General features: G+C 46.5%; 1 protein-coding gene across 4 annotated transcripts in view; it reads left to right on the forward strand.

The window, feature by feature from the left end:
• Positions 1-19,521, forward strand: part of wasf1 (WASP family member 1) — a 30,166-nt gene extending 10,645 nt beyond the window's left edge. For 2 of the 4 annotated variants that reach the window (XM_057016210.1, XM_057016211.1), the window contains exons 3-12: positions 2,762-2,916; positions 3,759-3,893; positions 8,710-8,863; positions 10,127-10,244; positions 13,385-13,459; positions 15,450-15,506; positions 16,414-16,577; positions 16,897-17,076; positions 17,437-17,999; positions 18,104-19,521. In XM_057016210.1, the coding sequence (XP_056872190.1) occupies positions 2,784-2,916; positions 3,759-3,893; positions 8,710-8,863; positions 10,127-10,244; positions 13,385-13,459; positions 15,450-15,506; positions 16,414-16,577; positions 16,897-17,076; positions 17,437-17,999; positions 18,104-18,261 (1,737 nt within the window). In that variant the 5' untranslated portion in view covers positions 2,762-2,783 and the 3' untranslated portion in view covers positions 18,262-19,521. The remainder of the gene's footprint in view (positions 1-2,761; positions 2,917-3,758; positions 3,894-8,709; positions 8,864-10,126; positions 10,245-13,384; positions 13,460-15,449; positions 15,507-16,413; positions 16,578-16,896; positions 17,077-17,436; positions 18,000-18,103) is intronic. The other 2 variants (XM_057016214.1, XM_057016212.1) reach the window with 2 other exon arrangements.
• Positions 19,522-19,641: the final 120 nt, after the last annotated feature.

Here is a 19,641-nt window from a genome sequence, read left to right on the forward strand (position 1 = left end):
GACACTGTGCTCAGTCTCCATTTTCTGTGTTTGAATCCAAACTGAGTCGGCGAAGGTGATGCAGGAACTGGACCATGCTTTGGCGACTCCGTGGGGAGGTCAGGAAGAACGACATTTATGCTGTTCCTTGCTTGGCCACTAGGGAAAGACTGTAAAACAGAGCCAATCTCTGTTGCCTTCTGTTTCTGACTGACTTTAAGACATAAAATATTAACAGCCTTGATTCCAGGGTCTGGTGGCTCTGCCAGGGCTGCAAAATAATCATTTACCTGCTCTGCTCCTCATTGTGTTAGGAAAGTCTGATTAGGAATCACCTGGGACACGTGACATCCCTTAGTTATACACAACACACAAGGAAGGCCTCACCTTCCCTGTGGTCTCCTGCTCTTATCTTTTATTCCCCAGTTGCTCCCACTGGTTTGGAACATTAACACAATCCCAGTCCATTCGTCCATCCCTTCACTCCCTTCATTACCCTTTGTGTCCCCAACCTCTGCCTCTCTTGGGAGGCGTTCGAGTGACCGATGACATCCTGCTGCAGCTGTTGCCATGGTGATAAGTGACAAGCAGAAGCACCACCCAAGAAGTATAGACTGCAGAATTAGGAGGATGCAGGACATGGAAATACACAGTTGGAAGTGGAGATGACGGGTCCGTACATGGAAGTTCCGTCCAAGTCATCACAAATTCCAGGAGTGGTCGCTAAGCAAGACACACTAGCTGAAGGATGCAATATTATCTATCACAGCTATGTACCAGTCTGTGATCACTGGCCCCAAATGTGTTATTGTGACAGGAGATTTGCTATTAGGAAGCTGTGTTTGTGTGTCTGCACGTCCTTCATGTTTAACAATTCAGCCGACTTCACAAGTATATCTCTGAGGGCCCAAGGACGTGCTGCGCTGAAATCTTTGCAGTGTTATCTCAAAAATGAAAAGCATTTTCATGTTTAATCAAAATGGAGCCAGGAGGAAGAAGGAAAAAAAGAAAAAAAAAGTATTTAAGCCCAATTAAATAACGGCAAATTTAAAAGCACAGTCACAACAGATATTCAGCATGCAGTTAATGTCACTGCTAATTTCAGAATAAGAGCATGGAAGAATGAGTCCAAGTTGGGTGTGATGAGCAGCAGAAATGAGGAAGAGAATCTCTTTACCAGCACGCTCTGCTCATATTGTTGTGAGGAATGGCGCACGTGTGGAAATGAAGTATCCTCGGCCTCTCGGGGGGGCCCATCAGAAACGAACGCGTCAACATGTCGTAGCATCATATGGAAATCACAGTGGACGGAGCGTGCACGTTCAGGAGGGTGCACTTGTGTTCCTGCATGGAGAAAATCACCCGTTTCCTCCATGTTGTGTTCAGACACCAAGAATATGCTGAAGGTGCTGTACTTTGATATACAAAATGGAACACATTCAGTCTTTGATACGTCACGTAAAAATGTTAACACGTCCACAAAATAAAACAAAAATATGAGCACAAAACAGTTGTTTAGTAGGTGATAAATGTCATTCTGCAACAAGAGACAGCAGCTTCACCAGCTGTTGGGGTGGGGGAAACATCCAGCAAATACATTTATCATCATCTGTTTTTGTATTAAAATGAGTATGAAAGGAATCTTTTGAATTAGTCTGCTTTTATCTGCACAGCCACACCACAGAGAGGGAGGAAATTTGGAAAATATTGCAATATTGATTACGCTCATGAAGTGAACCAATGAGCTACAGGGAGATGAACACATTCATCATTTATTTTTGGTATTAAAGTGATATTAAGTTTGGTGAAGGAAACGGCAACGCTCTCGGAGAACTGCGTGACATCTCGATTTATATGTAAAATTACCACTAAAGTGATAAATTTAAAATTAGTCCTCTTTGGGGTGCTGACATATTGATCTTATCCTCTAAATATTATCAATAAAGCCAGTGTGTTTCTCTTAACACGCTGATTTCAATGGGCAAGTCTTTGTTTATTATCTATTATTATTATTTAGAATTATTACATTTAGTATTACACTTCATATAATAAAACAAGTGGTGCGATGTTTAATATCAACAGGGAAACAAATTAATTTACCAGCTTTTCAACTTCTGGCAGTCTAGCGAAAGCACGGCGTCAGGAGATGTTCCAAGCCAGGGAGTGTTTGTTAGTGGAGTGATGGAGAGCCTGGGAGGAAATAAAAAGCCTTTTTAAAGGGCTCAAAACTGTCTGGTTGGTGGAGAAGTGGGCAGAGATTTTGGAGCTGTGTTTTGGTTTTGCATTGCCGTTGCATCGCCCACGCGGCTCCTCCAAGACACTTGGATTAGATGGATTAGAGAGATGCTCGTTCTCGTTCGTTCCTTTTATGGACATTTTCATCCCTCTTAAACACAACGCTGTGATGAATCACCTCGGCAACATTTTCTGCCAGGCTCCATCTCTCCCACCTCCACCCATCTAGAGCTGGGTCACTTCCTGGAATGCCTTCCTCTCTGCAGGTTTTGATGGATAATCACATTTATTCATGCACTTTTAAGAGTACAGCGGGTGTTACTATGACAGATGTGGATTAAAGCCTAATCAGTATTTTAATTAGAGCTTATTGCTTCGGAGTCCAGCCAATTCGACAACAGAAGCACCTGAGATCCACATGACTGCACAGCCTCATTCTTACAAAGGCAAAGCTAATATCTCTTGAGGTGGTTGTTGTTGCCATGATTAAAACGATGATATGATCTCGCTATCTTGATTTTCGGATTTTCCTCTCTGCTCGTTGCAGGTAGAGGCATCGCAGCAAAAGGATGCCGCTGGTGAAGCGCACCATTGAGCCCAGGCACCTGTGCCACACGGTGCTGCCGAGGAACATCAAGAACGAGCTGGAGTGTGTGACCAACATCTCCTTGGCCAACGTCATCCGTCAGCTCAGTAGCCTCAGTAAGTAGCGCAGATGCACACGACTCGCTTGTTTCTTCCTTGCTTTGAATTGGCAAACGGAGCAGATCAGCAATATCTGCCCGTGTTACTCTTATATTACCTGTCAGAGTTGCACACAGCCAAAGAAAGATGGCGAATCTATAAAGTGTAAATGTGCTGCGGCGTGTCTCTTTCCTGCCGAGTGCTGTCAGGAGGAGCATCGGTCATGCCCGCTGACAGCGAAGGAGGCTATAAAAAGTTGATTGGGTTCAAAAGTAGTTTAGCCACTTCCACAGACTCTGCTCAGAATGTTGGCAGCAGTCTGGTGGTCTGTTTTCATTAGCCTTCTCTTTGCCTGTAACCTTGTACCATTAGGCCATTTTAGGTGTTCCAACAGCTGAACTCCAGCACGCTGATGCTGCTGCACAGCTGTGTGCGCGCAGCAGCTGGAAGCAAGAGGGAAGTGAGTCAAACGACGAAGTATGACAAACTATCTTTGCTTGAGCGTCCCCCAGCCAATCAAAGAGGCCATTCTCTCATTATCAGATAATCACATTTCGCTCTGATGTCCTGTGAAGAGATCCAGATTTTAGTTTTCAGGACCTAAATGAAATAGAATTAACATGGATTTTGCTGCTCGGCCTACTGTTGGAGCTTGAGATTAAAAGACACAGAGTGAATAACTGACTTCACCGCACTAAAGTCACCTTTCTAATAGTTTCTCTTCTCCTACTGGGACTGTGGTGTGAGCAAACCTGTGCCGGGTTTAATTTCATAATGTGCAGCTCTGGTTTCAATACGGTATAATGACAAAAAGCTGAAATAAGAGGAGGAATTGAAATGGGTGTCTACATATGCTGCAGGTAAATATGCAGAAGACCTGTTTGGAGAGCTCTTCAATGAGGCCCACACCTTCTCCTTCCGGGTCAACGCCCTACAGGAGCGTGTGGACCGACTCTCCATCAGCGTCACCCAGCTGGACCCCAAAGAAGAGGAGCGTGAGTACACACAAACTCCACCCAGTGATGTGCAGTGGCCACCAAAAGTGAAAATCTTTACACCCGATACAAACAACTAAGCAGCCTAATGAGTCCCCCTGTCAGCTCGGTGGTAAAGTCACCTCTTACACGCTGCTCTTTGTTAATGACCGTTAATAAAATATCAGCCGTCTATGAGCTCACGTTATTTTCATGAGCTAACAGTTAAAGTCCTGCCGCAGCTGTCCAACATTCCTGCCTGTGCTGCCAATAAACATCTCCGCTTTGTGAGGGGAAATTGGATCTGTAGCCAGATTGTGCCTGAGGTGGGCAATAATAACAAAGAATGGGGAGAATCGGCCGACTGCGAGCCAGGTTATCCTCCGAGAGAGGAGGCAGGATAAGAACAAACGTAGCAGGAAAAGAGGCGGAAATTCGCAGGAGTGTAATAGCACCGTCCAATGTTCTATATCGATTTCCTATCTGCCAGTTGTGTGTATTTATGGCCTTGCACAGCGTTGCTCTAAACTGCTGCTTTGTCTCTGACACGGAGGCTGGTCACGGGGCTGCACCAGCTGATGGCTCAAAACCAAATTCCTTTTTTATCGCCATTTGTTTTTTACTCGGTAGCCATTTGCACCAGGTATCAGATACTCGTATCATTGTTTTGCTTTCATATTTGTGATAATGGTGACTGAACCAACTTCTTGTTATGATCCCTGTATGGGTATTGGCCTGGCGAGATCACCTACAGCTGCCTCTAGCTCAGGTGATCGAAAGTTTTGTTTTGAAAACCCTCCAGATGTACATTTGGATAAGCTGAAAGTTTTCCATTCAACATTTCTAAAGTGCTGTCAGAGGACTGTCTTAAGACTGGCGTCTTTGTTCGCCTCTGGCCTGAAGCCTGGGGTTTGTGACGGGAAGGATAAAGATCGGCCCACTTTTACTGCGCAGTGACGATGGAATTGTGGTGAAGGAAGCGAGGAAGAAAGACGGCGGGATGGTGTGATGGTGCGCAATAAAGAGGACACTGCAGTAAAGGCAGTGAAAGGATTGTGAGGCAGAAGTTCCCGTGACCGGTTGAAATGGCCTCCTTTTTACTGGTCCTCCGTCTGCACCCGTAAACTTACACTCCCCCATTATTCGGTTGCCATTTGCGTGTGTTGCCCACCAGTACATTAAGGAGGGAAGCCAGAAGGTTAAGGGAAGACGAGCAACAGTGGGACGGCTCTGTTTCCTGTAAAGTTCCCCCTTCTCCTGCACCCCCCAGGGCTGTCAAATTCCGTTTTAAGTGTAGGCTTTTAGCGCAATCATACTTGCTGTGTAATCGTCCGTGTGGGTCTGTGGTCAAACAGCACAATAAGGAGCGAAAGCAACGAATGAATGGAGAAAGAGCGCAGCGATAGATGTCTCCATAAATCAGGGCTTTATTGTCGGTAACCTCTCACCTGAACATACATCCGCGTATGAAATTTAAATCCTCTAGTTGAGGCAGCCTGTAAAATGAGGGGCAAACGCGGAGCAGACGGAGGTGAATTATATCCGATTTTATCAGCGTGGGGGGTGGGGGGGTGCACGGCAGTGAGAGATGTTCGCTTGAAGGTCGTGGAGATGCGGGAAGGCCAGAGTGATGTCTGCAGTGTCCCCGCCGGTGCAGCGTCTGAGGGTAAAGTGTTCCATCATGTGGATTTATGGCTGCTCTATAACAGGTATCACCCCCCTTGTCCTCCTTCTCCTCTCCTGACCACAGCCTGCTCCCGTCACACCTTGTCTGTCTCCATCCATTTCGCAGAGATGCTATTTGTGCGCTGTCAAACAACCCCCCCCCCCCACCTCTTCCTCCATCCTCCCCCTCCCATATCACTTTAGCCAGCTGAACTAATGGTCTGTGTCCTCTTTTAATGACACTGTTATATCACTGCAGTGGCTGGAAGCCATTATGGAAGGCCACAAAGCTTCCCAAGTCCCTCTGGCTTCGGACTATTTATGTACTCTTTTCCTTCTTTTTGCGATTCCAAGATATTTTAAGAGACATTTTTCTTCTTTTGCCAAAATCTCTGCTTAGCCGTTGCATAACGCTGCAGTCGTCAGTATTCAGGCTCTTCAGCTCATTTTTGTTGACTGTTTTGACCAAAATAATCAGCAAATGGAGGCCTTTTGCTCGTCTCTTACATCCAACAATTAAAGTCCAAAATATAAGCCCAGACAGGCAACCATAGTAGTTTCCCTGAAACCAATCCCAACCACTCTCTGGCAGAATGTGGTCGCCACGCTCTCACATCCACTTATTGTGTATAATTTGCTGTTTCTCTCCTGAGCTTGTGGATCTGACTTCCTGTCTCACCCACAGACTCACAAGTGCTGTCAATAAATGGGAAAAGAAGGCTGTTACGCGAGAGGAGGAGGACAAAATGAAACAAAGGACAAACGTAAAGACATATAGGGAAAAAGTGTGAGGGGGAATATAGGGCGATATTTGCATAGAAGTGCAGCAGCGCTGAGGACTGCATACTAAAAACACAGCCTGGCCTCTTCCTCAGCGTCACCGGGCGAGTGTAGGGCAGCATCTTTATGAGGGAGGAGAGTGGAGGGAAAACACCGGGGTGCTCTCTCTCTCACTCACACACACACACACACACCACACACACACACACACACACACACACACACACACACACACACACGCACACGCGCGTGCAGAGGGAGAGAGCCACTTCACCCTTCTTTAGTTGAACGTGTTTTAGGTCGATCCTATGTGCTAAAGAGGACGATGGGAGGAAGAGATAACAACTACTGATAAGAGGCTTCGCATGTTGAGGTCAGAGCCATACAGCTGGATGTGGGGCCCCCGAGCCAACACACACACACACACCACACACACACACACACACACACACACACACACACACACTGCCTGCTCATTCGCTTTGAAACATTTTTACATTCACCTTTCTCTTGATGAAATCTGCTCCCTAAATTCGCACAATCACTTCTTCAGATGAATGGGTGACATTTTCATAATGAGGATGCAGACCACGATGTTAAGATGTTATTTCCATGTGTGTCCGTGTAAGCATGTGTCTTCTTTGTTTATATCCTCATTTATTAGTGCCAGGAGCCACAACACCTCTCCTGCCGCTCGGTTGCCATGACTCCAGTTCCATCCCTTCTGTCATCTCACCTAGGGTTTGAAATGTAGCGATAATAAGCACAATTAGTGGCAACGTTTAGCCATAATTACTGTCATCGGAGGCAAGTTTAAACCACAAAGCAATTCTTATTTTTTTCAGACAAGCCAGAAGGTTAGTGACTTATCTAGATATTATAAAAACAGTCTGGCACAACAGCATCGTGCTTCCATATCAAACTCCTGAAGAGCAAAGATGGTGCTCAACAATGCAGCCACCATCAGAGGTGTGTGTCCTCCCCCTATCTACATAAAGAGCTCACTGTTTAAATGGCTGCTGGAGTTTCAGCCCTGTTGTACCTTCTAATGCAGCCTCTGCTGTCTCAGGTTTCTCTCGTGGGACGCTTCGCTCATGCCTGAGTGTTTTTCCTCATTTGTCAGATCATTTTTTGGTGGGCTTTGCCTGTCTCTCTTATTCACTCTCGGCACAGTTCCATGGGTAGTTTCCTCAGTTTGTCGGTGGCTGGCTAATGTCAGTGTCTTCTGTTTTACATTTAACACCTCTTTTTTCCAGTCTCAGTCCATTTCCTGTCACTATACTAACCCTGTTTCAGTTCTGTTGCTTCTCTTGTGTATTAGCTGCCCTCTTTTCTCTTTCTTGTAGTTTAAGCTTCTAAAAAGCGGCTTAATGGTATCAAAAGAAGCATTTTTGTGCATCGGGTATCTCATCTCATTGGAACTCGATACGTATGGCTTCATATACAATCCTGATACTGGGTTTGGTCACGGTTGCTGTGTTTTGTCTGTACATATAGAGGTTAGCTGCTCGATGTTTTAGTATGTCCCAAATTTTTGTCAACTGGTTGCAACATTTTTGCCTCTTTCCATCCAGTCACCAAATACTGAGGAGGAGCATCACTGTGGTAGTGTTCTGTTTCCTCCTCAGCTGTTCCCTCAAACTACATGTGATCATTTTTTTTCTGATTTGCCTTAAAAAGATGTCAGCTGTTGCTCTAATGATAGAAAAGCAATTATTCCCTCAGCCCGGATCTGATGGGATTTGTGGCTCTGCTTAGTTCTGCTGTGTGTGTGTGTGTGTGTGTGTGTGTGTGTGTGTGTCTGTGTGTCTGTGTGTGTGTGTGTGTGTGTGTGTGTGTGTGTGTGTGTGTCTGTGTGTGTCTGTGTGTGCGCTGGTGGTCTATCAAGGGATTGAAATTGGCCAATTAGGACAACAGTGTAGCATTAGCTCCAGGGAGGATGATTAGCAGTTGGTTACAGGATCAGTCGTCCATAATGTGGATTGATGGCGATTGAAGTGATGGAGCCAGTTTCGAATTTGATGATGACGATAATGAGATCAACCTAGTTAGTAATTATTTTCTTCATCAGAGACATGAAGGGGTGTTTAGGGACCCTTCCCCTCAGCCCCCAGTCCTGCACCGTCATGTAAGGTTCCACCTTGCCCCCCGCCCAGTGTAGTTTCCCTCCTTGCTGCCAGTGGGAACAGGAGGTGTTTGTGGTGGTGATTTGGCACATTTGGCCTCTTAAGAAGGAAATTACAACAAAGTGAACAACAAAAAGACCCTGTAGAGGCCATGACGCATCTGTTATAATTGGTCTTCTAAATCATATTACTTTATTACAAGAATGACAAAGTTGCTTTGATGTGAAGGTTTTGTCTCATGAATTCCCCCCTCATCCCCTCCTCAGTGTCTCTTCAGGACATCACCATGAGGAAGGCGTTCAGGAGCTCCACCATTCAGGACCAGCAGCTGTTTGACCGCACCTCGTTGCCCATTCCAATGCAGGAGACCTTCCAGACTTGCGAGGAGCCTCCGCCCCTCAACATCCTCACACCGTACAGGTGCCAGCTCAGCGTCCTGCACACCTCAGCCCGTTTATGTGATGTTCAACAGATAAGGAAATGCTCAAATTCTGGATTCATCCATTTTCTTTAGAAATGTAAAAGTGCAAACACTCATACATTATTTATATTCATTGGACAAACTCACCACTGATGAGCTAAAGTGCTCTACATTTAGATTTTTAGTTTGCATTTATTCATACTTTTTGTACCAGATAAAGACTTCTGTGTTCCTCGGTCCACAGATAAAAGCCACAGCCCTGATTTCTTTTGATTTCTTTCATTCTGCTGCCTTCTTGTTTTAGCGTGTTTTTGTTTACCCTCTTTCTCTCTTTTAATTTCCTTTTTCTTTAATCCCAATATCTTCTGACCCATCTCTTGACAGGGCTGTCACACTAGCTGGAGAGGATTACAGCTCAGACACAAACTGTTGGATTTTGAACTGACATTTTTATCCTGTGCATGATGCAGCAGGAAAGGTCCCAAATCCCAAATTGGTGGTGTCTTTTTAAACACTTCAAATGTGAAGTTAGAGCTATTTATTCACTTGCAGCATTTAAGCTAATTAGCAGGCAGCCATCTTTCCTTGCATTTCTCTCCGTTTTCATGTCGAGGTAAAGGAGGCCGGTTTTTAAAGAAATGATATTTCATGCTTTCCTCCTCTCCTGTTTTCACTTAGTTTGTTTTCCATTTCCTTTCCTCCCCACATTCAGCACTCCTCCCCACACAGCACACCAGGGGGCTCTCTGGGAGACCTCTGCAGGCTGTTATTCCTCAGAGCCACCCTCAGCAAAGTGATCTCTCATCTCCCTCACACACACCCTCACACACACCCACACACAATCCGCCCATGCGTTGCACAAACAGTGAATTTCTACCAGCTCTACGGCTGCCTTAGCTCCCTCAATAATTTGTTTTCTTCCCTTTGTTGAGTCGCATATCATTAAATTTCCACCCCTGTCTTTTGAAGCTTTCCCTTTTATGTCTTGTATTCTGCTCTCATGGTGTCATCAGAAAGCAATTGCCTCCAAAAACATGACCAGGACTAGGTGAAAGGCAACTACACACAAGTTCAACTAAGAACTACTTAATAAACTAGCTCCCCAGTGTTATAAAGGTTTCAGGAATTTTTTTTAAGTTAAAAGTTTGCCTGGAACATGTTGGATGAGACTTAAAAAGTAATTAGGGATGTTAAATTCTGGTGGAGTTACTGAACTGTCATAAACCAGAATGTATGATTTTTTTATTTTTTTTTTTGTAAAGGGATGATGGGAAAGAGGGTCTGAAGTTCTACACCAATCCGTCCTACTTTTTTGACCTGTGGAGGGAGAAGATGCTGCAGGACACAGAGGACAAGAGGAAGGAGAGGCGGAAACAGAAAGTAAGTGTGAGCAGACACAAGCGCGCTGTCCTCAGAGGCAGTGCCGGGTCTTTGGCCATAACCCATGAGACTTTTATGATGAGCTGTGAGCACTGGAGGTGGACACGGAGGTGTGTGGACACAAGATTACCTGGAGATTCATGTGTCAGGCTGGATAGAGAGATTCGGGGATGAGGAATGTTCTGGCGCACTAAGTAGCCACCGCTCAGATAGCCATCAGTCGCTACGTTCGCCATCGTTACTTGTAATTGCTTATTCTGACACAGAAGGAACGCTAGTGTAAATACTGGGGTCTCCCTGCGTGGGAAGAAGGGTGTGCTTCGCCCCACCCCCACTGAGGGTGCATGTGGTGGTATAATTTGTGGGTTATGAGGATTTTGGTGACCGTGGGAATGCTGTGGAAGGGACAGAGGATGAGATTAGACAGGAATTAGCTGAGAGAAGGCCAGAGAAGGAGAAGGGCTGAAATGAGGGATGTTTATCTGCTGGTTGTTAACATTACTCTCATAAAAGAGCAACAAACATGAAACTTGTGGCGGCGTGTGTTTAAAATGAAACACAGAGTTAATTTGCAGCAGTGGAAACCACTTATTTCCTTTTAGTCCTTGTTATTTTTTGCTCATTTCAGTGATTTCTAAATAAAGCCCAGAGTGGGCTCAGCTTATAAACCCCCTTCATTTCTCTCTTCACCACAGTGGCAGCGGAAAGACTCAGGCACATTCACAGGAGAGATCAGGATGGCTTACACTCGCATATTTGTTCATTTGTTTAACCACTGCATAGACAAATGACCTGATTAAAGTTCCGGCCAACCTCGGCATGTTTGAGCCACAGCGAAATGAAGAAAACCTCATGTAGAGTGTGAGACTCTTTAAATTCTTATATTTCTTCATAATGAGAGGTTAATACAGACAAACGGGCACAGCTGCAGCATGTTCCTCTGTGGACATGATGGAAGATTAGCTGCCAACACATTTGGATCTGTGAGAAAACATGTTCCAGCTCATCCCCATCACACTCTCTCCTCCAATGTCTGATCTCTGCTTTTTTCCTCTGTTTTTTTTATCTCAAGAGACTCTGATCAGGATTTCATCTGTCTGTTCACACTTGCAAAGACTTTAGATCTGATCGAAAAGTTCAAATATACCGATTAAAAGACACAAATCTTGCCGCCGTCGTCCTGTAAAGAGTCTCGTCCTCTTAGCCCCACTTATTTGTTTTGCGCTTCATTGCCAGGGCAACTCGCTGCTCTGGAGGCTCCCGCTGTTACGCTGAGTTACGCTGCAGGATAACGTCTCAACACAGTGGCAACTCTACGGAGTAAAAGCCTGTTTAAATCTGGAACAGTTTGAGCACACGAGGCTTTGCTCAGGTGATGTTTCAGGAATATTTAGATTGAAGAGGAAGACGAGGAGAAACTATCACCAGTGTGGATATCACCACTGCAGAGGTCAGCTTTCCTCCTCGTGTAGCTCAGGCTTAACGCTACTCTATTAACCTCACTGAATTCATCAGCTACTGAATTTAATGAACCTAAATGCCTTCCAGTCAGGGGAAAAAGAGCTATTGAATTGCACTCAGAAGCCAGCAGAGTTCATGGTTTCAGGTCTGAGGAGGGACAGCAAATCAAATAGTGTAGTCCAGAGTGTGGAGAGAAGTGTGTCGTGCTCTGCAGGCTGGATTTGGGACCACAATGAGGATTACACTTTGAAATAATTGAGACTGACATTTGCGTCAGAAATGTCACTTTATCCCGTCCGTCCTCCGTATACAGACCACATTCGTCCAAACGCTCACATTACATTATAATCAAACGCAGATTAGCAGCCAGTGCTAAATGAAAGGCAGCGCAGCGTTAGAGGATGGGAAGGGGAGCCTACAGTGTCCTAATCTCATTAACAGTGTGTTAGCCTCACCCTCAGTGGATTAGAAGAAGATTGAGCTTAGTCAGACACGCAGAGAGAGAGAGGAAAGGCTCAGGGAGGAAGGGAGAGAAGGAGACAGTTGGCAGGAGAGGAGAGCAGTCTTAAGCATCTGGCACCCCTGAGATGAAGCCCTTACATCTATCTTTTTCTACCCTCCAGAAAAAGCTGCTTCGGTTGCTCATTAAACCAGTTCTCTCTATGATGGCCCAGCGTCTGATCATGAGCCGAGTGTAAAGTTGATGTTTCTGATAAACTGAAGAGGAGTTTTCAGAGCAGATCTGCACACACGATGCAGATCTGATGCTCTAAACTGCATTTTAGGGCTGGAATGCACATAAGAAGGTAAACTTATTGTGAAAGAACAACCTTTACCCTCCAAATTGTCTTCAAATAGCAGTACTGATCAGAACATCAGATTTATGGAGCCGCTTTCGTCGGTGCATCCACCCATGATCCAAAGCGAAGCTCACTTTGATTTGCATCAAATCTCAGTTTTCATAAAAAAAAATCAAGTCCCCCCTGCTTCAGAGAATCCACCCCCTTCCCCAGGGAGTTGCCACGGCAACCATCCAGGTCAGTTCGCAGCACTGACCCAGCTGCCTCTGAGCACCGACCAGCCGAGACGGACTGAAAGTGACATTTGGAACGGGGCGGCGGTAGATTTCCTGGCGTCTACAGTTGGTTCAGTTGTGCAGCCGAGAGCGGCTGTAGAGACCGCGTCACTCACACGGCAACAGTCTCCTTCAGCAGGACGACAGAAAGATATATTTTCACCCTAATATGCATGGACTCGATATGTTGTCACATTCTTTACTTATAAATTTGAAGTGTTCCTGCTTTTTTTTAAACGTTAAAACCACACAGACAGCTTGAAGAAGTGGCAAAAGTGAATCAGTATCAGATAAGACTGCCAGATGGCTTCTTATGAGGTGGAAATAGGGACAGCTGCACGTGCGTGTGGACGTGCACGAGTGCGTGCCCTCTTTGAGGGTCAGTTATTAGATTTTACCATATTTCTTTTAATGAAAGGTGATGCTGCTTTCCCACGAGGCCATGTTGCAAACACGCAGGTCGAGGGTTTGTTTGCTCTCCTTGGGCCCGGTGCTCCGTTTGTGGGTGACACATTGTGTCGGGGTAAAAAGGTCCAGGAACTGCTCCCAGCCTGTGCTTGATGATTCTCCTTTTTTGTCTGACTCTTGGTCCAATTCTGCGCAGCTGGAAATACCTTATGTGTGTCCCAATGGCCTTGTAAGAATCCTCTCCCCTCCTCCCTTCCTCACCCCCAAAGAGGTAAGACCTTCCTTCCTCTCCCTCTCCCTTCACAAGAGCATCTGTGCCACACGGGGAAGCCTGCAGCCCTCACTTCCTCCACTTACCCTCGGGTTTGAGAAGAATGAGCTCCACAGCTTCACCCCGTTACTAACGACCCTTTAACCTTCCCCCCATCCTCACCAGCTCTCTAATCTATTGATCTGCTCTGGGTGTGTGTCCAGGTTTTATTGCTTGTCTGAGTGCCAGAAAAAGTTGATCTATCAAAAAAAGTCAGCATGATTTCAATATTAAATGAAAGAAATATGCATCTTCTATTCTCTTAACCACTGGGGGTTTCTGTTCTGCATGACCAGTAGGAAAACCACATTCCATTTAATAAATGTTTAGTTTTATATATTTCTGTAGTTTAAATATTTGTACTTCCTGTTAAAGTAGGTATTTGAGCTAATTAAAGACAATACTGCCTAGCTCCTGTGGTGGAGCCACAACTAGAAAGTAGTGCCCTTTGACTTTTGTCCAGACTAGAGACACTTTCAGATGAAAGATGATGTGCAGTTATGTAAAATGCAACAGATCCATGTGTTTGCGGTCTTTGTTATTTCAGCGTAAATACTTGTAAGTGTAACAACATTTGCAGTCAAACACTGCCCAGCATTGATTTCACTACAAAAAACACTGATTCTTTTTTTAAGATTTGTCAAAAAGAAATCAGATAAATTATAGTACAAGCCCAACAACCATCATATCCCGGGAGGCCGCTGCTCTGGAGTACATTTATTTACCCACACGTCTGCGGGGACTTTCAAAATGAACAGTCCCTCATGTTGCACTGCTGTATACAAGAGTAGCCTCAGTACATAACATAAACACACACACACACACACACACACAGCTCAGGCTTTGCACTGTAACTCTGCAACACTTTTCTCTAACACTGCGGCTCCATTCAGATGAGAGATGCCCAGTTAGCAGCAGCGCCTTGATTAGCTGCATTTGTACTGGGGCACACACACACACACACACACACACACACACGAACATCCATCCAAAACTTAAATTTGAAGATGGTGACATCGGAGCGTCAGTGACCTTCTAGTTCCGCAAAAGCTGTCATGTTAGGAACAAATGATGATTCTGTCTGTCAGTCTGTGCTGACTGTATGTTAGCGTGCAGCTGGAGAGGAGGTGGCTGTTAAGTGCACGTTACTGCGAGTGTGTGTTTCAGCTTTCCAAGGTAATGAAATCCGAATCAGTGTGCTATATCATTAAGATTTCTTTTCCCTCGTCAGCGATAGACGGGCAGAAACGCCATCGTCCACTGTTCATTTCCTGCCTAGCTCTCCTCAACCTGTCACTTAATCGTGGAGCATTCTGCCACTAGAATTAGCCTCAGAACGCCACCAGAGGAATGTTGCGTGTGTGTAGGGATGCGTCGTATCACACACATCCTCTTTGTTTCATGGTGCAAACAGCTTCTAGGATTTAAGAGGCCAAATAAACCTGCCTATTTGAAGTTAAAGTGTTCCGGTAATTAAAGTGTTGCCCAGCTAACTGAGGACAGTGCAGTTTAGTGTTTGTGTTCTGTTCCGTGTGTGCACGAGTGTTTGCTTGCATGTCACTCTTCACTATGATCTGCCCTCCAACCATTGTCCTCCCCCGTTCCAGTGGGCTCTCTCTCTTTCTACATCGGCCCTTTTTATCCGTTTGCTCTGAACCTCAGTTATTTTCCTGCGTCTGTGTGTGTGTGTGTGTGTGTGTGTGTGTGTCTGCGTGTGCGCATTGACCCGTGTGTGCATTGTTATTTCCCCAGAGCTGTCTGTTGTGTTTTTGTGTTTAACAGCATTTTTCCTTGCTTCTCTTTCTCTCTTTCTTTTTTGTCCCCCCTTTTCTCTCTCTCTTTTTTTTTGCTCCTGTTGACTGTGAGCATCATGTGCCATGTGGATTTATTTGAAGCCCTGATCCCCTCACCCTCGGTGCTTCTCTTGTGGTTTTTGTTTTTGTTCTTATAGTTGCAGGACCCCCGCATGCATGAACAGGTCTATAGGTACTTAGACCTTCCAGGGCAGGTATGTGAAAATACAGCCAATATTTCAAAACACTGTGTGACTACTGCTACTGCAGCTACATTTCTTCACATCTGTGTTTGTGTGTGTGTGTGTGTGTGTGTGCGCGTGTGTGTGTGCGCGCTCGTGTGTTAATGGATGTTTTGAAGTCTGGGAGGCAGGGAGTGCTGTTCTCATTGATGAAATATGTATAAACCTTTTTTTAAAATGTCACTTCAGTGCTATTTTGCGCCTGTATTTCGCCCATTCGATCGTCTGAATTATTCAGCGTCAGTCAGCGAGCGCTCCCTGGTCCCCTAACTTCTGCAGCCTTTCCTAAACTTGGGAAAAAACCCTTCTTTGTTCATCTTTAAAATCTGAAAAGTCTAAAAGTGTTACAAATATATATGTGACAGTAGCTGCTATGTAAAAGACAAATTGAAGAGTTTAAAGGGAGGTGACGTGTGTGTGTGGGTGTGTGTGTTCTTGTACGTGCTACACAGTAAGGACTGAACCTTGCTAGGACATTTTTCAAAGGTTAAGGTTAAGATAACAATTGCGGTTAGTTAATGTAAGTGGTTGGATCAGTGTTAACGTATGGAGCTGGGGCGTTATGCCCGTAAAAGCCCCAGGACTATTAAGAGCCACAATAAGCAGTTTACTCACACAGCAAGGACCCTTTTGGGGAAGGAGGACATAAAGTCGGGTATTTAGTTGTGATGGTTGGGGTTATCCTGGGAGGTAGGCAAAGTGGTATGTTGGTGAAAGTCCTACAAAAATAGCAGTACAAGTTTGTGTGTTTGTGTGTGTGTTTTCGTGTGAACGTGTGTTTTGTTCTGTTACATAATACATTTGGTTTGTTTATCTGTAACTCACCTGTCTGCCTTTCTCTCCTCCTCTCTCCATCCCCCCCAATAAATACACAACGAAGCTGAAGGCAGTAGACCGCCCTCAGGAGCCCGAGAAGGTCCCGCGAGCACCTCATGATCGTAAGAAGGAGTGGCAGAAGTTGGCGCTGGGGGCAGAGCTCGCCCAGGACATGCAGGATGACCAACACAGAGAGGCCAACGGATCTGCAGCGTACCACGACAATAGGTGTGTGAGGAGCGGTGAGACCCCCACACAAACACACACATCCTGGCAGGAACGGAGAGAGGCTCGAGTCTGCCCAGCAGCGACTGTTCAGGGAGATGTTCACACAGGCCGCCGCCAGAATCAGAAACCTAGATTAATGTTTGCTCATCAAATGAATCAAATTTCTTGACACATATTCCATCTTAACGACACATTATCAACATTAGAATGAACTCCCAGGATTCCTCCCAGAGCAGAAATGAAGGCTGGGTTTCAGCGGGCCGGGCGCACGGGTCCGGATAAATGTGGGAAGTGAGAACAAACCTGTCTCTCCGCTCAGGGCTCAGCTGTACATGGAGCATTTGGACGGGCCCTTCTCGCTGGCGGCGCTGCCCTACAGCCAGATGAACGAGCTGCTGAGCCGCTCGGGGGACAGAATGTACTCCAGGCCCAACGACCCCCCGCCGCCGCCCCCCCTCATGCACCCGCTGGGAGAGATCAAACCCCCGTCCGTGATCAGGTGGGAAACACTCGTCTGTTTGCCTTTGGGTCTGCAGGAGGAGGCAGAGGAGGCGCAGGAAAGGTGGCTGTTTCGTGCACTATCACTGACTCAAAAAGAGGAAGTTGGGGGGGGGGGGGGGGGGTAGCGAGGAGGGTATTATGGGCTGGGTCTGAGCCGCTCTGCTTCTGCTGTGTTTGTAACTGAGGGGTTGTAACTTCGCCTGCGGCTCCGCACAGATCTGGTTGCTCATCGATTTTTGCAGCCTTCTTCTTTACTCATAAACTCTGTGTTCTTCAGTTTGTGGACTCTTTTTTTTGGGGGGGGGGGGCATTTAACATTGTTCTCTAATCCTTCTCCTCATCCTGTTTCTTCCTCCAGCTCCGGTTCGGGTTTTTCCGACAGCAGACCCCAGTCCCCAGCCCGGACGGCGGGCCTCAACTCCAACACCCCGCCGCCGCCGCCCCCCCCTCTCCCCCCTCCGCCGCCGCCGTTACCTTCCAGCAGCCTGCGGGGAACCCCCCCACCTATTCCTCCACTCCCCACCCAGCAGCAGCAGCACCCAGCCATCCCGCCGGCCCCGGCTCCCCTCCAGATTGCCCCAGGGGTGCTCCACCCTGCCCCCCCTCCGGTGGCTCCGCCCCTTCCCTCGTCCTCCCCGGCTCGTCTCCAACAGGTCCTGGAAAGAGGACAGCCCATGGGCCAGTCAGATGGCACTGTCCTGCCTCCTCCCCCACCTCCCCCTCCCCTGCCTCTCGCTGGTGCACGGACCTCCTCTCCCTGTCCCTCGGGCCCGCCGCCTGTGCCAGCCTTCCCCTCAGCAGGAGCCATGGCCTCGCCGCCCCCCCACACGCATCACGACATGGGGACAAAGAGGCACCACCCAGCCAATCTGCCGCCCATCAGCGATGCACGCAGCGTCCTGTTGGAAGCCATCAGAAAAGGTGGGAAAATGCCAGATCCAGTCAAAAAAATACCTCATTTCAGTTCCAAAGTGTCCCAAACTGTCCCGTTAACGGACACTCTTGTCTCCTTCTGCCCCCTTCAGGCATTCAGCTGCGGAAAGTGGAGGAGCAGCGGGAGCAGGAGGCCAAACACGAGCGCGTGGGCAACGACGTGGCCACCATCCTGTCGCGCCGCATCGCCGTGGAGTACTCCGACTCCGAGGATGAGTCCGAGTTCGATGAGGGAGACTGGATGGAGTGATGAGGTGAAAGGAGAGAGAGAGAGAAGCAGCGCTAGCAAAAGAGGACAAATATCTTCAGGTGCCCCCATCCAAAATTCCACCCCCTGCTCATCTAAGACTCCTCCCAGTTTTCCTGTCAGGCTTTTTTACCCCATCAGAAGTCTGTCTGTTTGTGGTTTGTGTTCGGAGGAGTATCTCCATGTCGTCCGTGCGCGTGTTTCTAGTGTCTCCAGTAGAAGTTCTTGCATTCAATCGTTCCTGCACTGCTACGTGAGCTTGTTGACCCCCCCCCCCTCGTTATTCGTTATTATTATACATGAAGGTCATTTTTTGTTTTATTTTGAAGAGCCACTCATTTTACTCATGTGCATCGACGTGCAGAAAGGAGAAAAAAGAATTTTAAAAATGAATGCATGTTGCGTTTATCTTTGATTTACTTTCAGCTTTTGCCACCTAGTGGCCGAACGTGGTATTGAACACATGCGTTTCATTTTACTATCTTTTTATTTAACTTTATTCTGACTGTTGAGGTTTGAACGGGCCGTGTTGTCCACCACCATGTGAACTGTGTGAGACCTCCTGCTGTTTTCAGGACTGAACAAGATTGTTGTATGTCCTGTGTCGTTGGGTGCGTGAAGAAAAGGAAGCAGACGGATGTATTGGCAACTTAATACATGTCTGACCAGAGATTGAGCCTATTTTTGTGTTCTGGGTTTGTTTTGCTCACACCAGAGACGCTGAGTTCTAAGCTGCCATTTTCAGTTTCCCCAGGTCGCCCCGACTGTTCCCACCTCCCTCACTCGGAGCCCAAACCACCGACACCACTGAAGGCAGCTTCTCCCTTTACTGCCCTCTAACGAGAAGCCTTACCTCGTTTTGGTTCTATGGCAGCAACCGTTGTTCAGAGAAACTAAACCGCGCAACGTTGCCTTTCCAGGCCCGGAACCGAAGGACACGTTCCGCCTTTGTTTGGCTCATTTCACAGAAAATGTCCGCCATTCTTGTGCGTCTGTTCGTCTGTTCGTTCTTCTACTTGCCTTACTGTTCGTACAAAGACGTATCGTTGAGTTGATGAATGTACCGTGCTGTTACTACTTACTTGCCTGCGCTTGTATGGATTTGCTGTTTCTATGTTTTGTTTCTTTGTTTTGGGGGGAGGAACAGAAACCCTGGTTTAAAAAAAAAAAAAAGTGAAGAATATTGTAAAACATGTAACTTATGTAACTGTTGACTGTAACAGTTTGCTTGAATTAATAAAAATCTATCGTTTCAACCCTAAATGATGATGTTTGCTGTAGAGCCGAGTCTATTCTGTAGCCACGGCAACGAGCTGATCGATCAGAGCGGTTGAGAAGGATCTCGACCGTCATTATTCCAGAGATCAAGTCATGTGGGATTAT

This window comes from Takifugu flavidus, chromosome 19, assembly GCF_003711565.1.
Source record: "Takifugu flavidus isolate HTHZ2018 chromosome 19, ASM371156v2, whole genome shotgun sequence".
NCBI classification, from domain to species: Eukaryota; Metazoa; Chordata; class Actinopteri; order Tetraodontiformes; family Tetraodontidae; genus Takifugu; species Takifugu flavidus.